This window comes from Nanorana parkeri, unplaced genomic scaffold (assembly GCF_000935625.1).
Source record: "Nanorana parkeri isolate BGI_ZX_2015 unplaced genomic scaffold, ASM93562v1 scaffold1079, whole genome shotgun sequence".
NCBI lineage: Eukaryota > Metazoa > Chordata > Amphibia > Anura > Dicroglossidae > Nanorana > Nanorana parkeri.
In genome coordinates, this window is record NW_017307347.1 from 355256 (window position 1) to 356932 (window position 1677).

Consider the following 1677-nt stretch of genomic DNA (forward strand, 5'->3'; position numbering starts at 1 on the left):
AAGGTGAGCTGCTTCCCTCTGGCACCATGTACCCACTGGGAAGATTCACCCTCTCTATTTGTCCTGGTCACTCCTCACTTTGGAGATATTAACTTAATTTTCTTGTTGGGTCTATGGGACAGAAGACACCCCCCTCAAAAAAAATTGTTAGATAAGGTATGCGATTGAAAACAGGTTTTATTTTAAATCCAGTGGTGTCAATAATGGGTCTCAGTGGGCAGGGTCTTGAAATGTTAAAATGCCATGATGGGTGGATGTCAGTCTGGAGGAGTGGGTGCTTTCAGACAGGCTGTATTTGCATACAGACAGTCTTAGATAACACCCACATGTCATGCCTAGCCTCCATGATTGATAGAACTGAAACCCAAGGAATGAAAAAGGGGTGGGCCTGGGACAGTAAGGCTGTAAAGAAAAGGACTAGATGATGGTGGATATCCTCCTTTTCATCCCCTAAACAGGTCCCCCATTCCTCTTTCTGCCGTCTGTTTGTGGGAGCGGGAGTTGCTATTTTATCCCTATGGAGAATAACTTCCTAGTTGTCCTTTGCAGAATTGGAAGGAATTGTGGTTACATCATGCTACCTTCTGTGGGTGGGTACGATTGGCACAGCACCCGTCGCGACCTGCCCATATCCACTGATCCATTAATCAGTGCACTGACAACAGTGTGGAGGATAACAGTGGGAATGTATGACGTGAATGGAGCTTTGGCTTGTCTCTCATTTTCTTGTAAACACTTAGGGGTCTATTCACGAAGCTGCCGAAGGATCTGGCTGATCCTTCGGCTAGCTTCGGCCCCAGGACCCCTTCAGTTCAGTAGAACCGAAGGGGTGCTGTACGGGCTATTCACAATAGCCCGTACAGCTCCTGATCATAGCCGAGCCGAACGCATATGCATCGGCTCTGCTGAGCCGTGCTGAAAGCCGAAGCTGGCCGGCCGCTCGGCCTGCTTCTGACAGCTGGGCGGAGCCAGCCGTGATCTTACGGCTGGCTCCGGGCACTTTCAGTGCGATCACCGTCCCTGGTTAACTGCTAACCAGGGAGACTGATCTCCAAACAGCAAACTCTCCCTGGCGCCCTGGGAGTCTCCTGCTCCTGCGGAGCGATGTGAGAATAGAAAAAAAAAGAAATGTTCCCATTGAAAAGCATTGGCACATTACTATTGGCTATTTCAATTTGCAATAGCCAATAGTAAACTAGCATTGTTCCCGCCCTCTGCTTATGGACTTGATGGGGAACTGCAGCAGAGGGCGGGTACAATGCTAGTTTATTATTGGCTATTGCAAATTGAAGGTAGGTGATCTGCCTAATATTCCAACCTACTATGCCTCTTTTATAGGGAAAGTAAATCATTGTGCCCGATAACTGCACCAGCAGAGATACTTTTTTTTGGTACAAACACCTATCCAATGCAATGACATAATGAAGAAGGCCATTTTTGACATAGGTAGCCCTTCACTGTTGCTTGGGTACCTACAGCAGTTTTGGAGCTCTCCGTATAAGGCAGCGGCTTCACCAACTTCTCCACATCTGCCCCGCTGGAGCCCACTTGGGTATAGGAATAGGAGCCGAAGAAGTGCGGGTTACTGCCCCAGAAGGACCTCATGATACGCCGAGGTTTTGGAATGTTTGGATTCCCTGGAGACAAAAGAGCAAATGATGAGTAAAGCACAATCAG

General features: G+C 48.2%; 1 protein-coding gene across 1 annotated transcript in view; it reads right to left on the reverse strand.

Moving 5' to 3' along the window:
• Positions 1-1401: 1401 nt before the first annotated feature.
• SMOX (spermine oxidase) overlaps positions 1402-1677 on the reverse strand; it is a 39477-nt gene continuing 39201 nt past the window's right edge. Inside the window, exon 6 of the mRNA XM_018567650.1 lies at positions 1402-1637. Coding sequence (XP_018423152.1) covers positions 1402-1637 — 236 coding nt within the window. The remainder of the gene's footprint in view (positions 1638-1677) is intronic.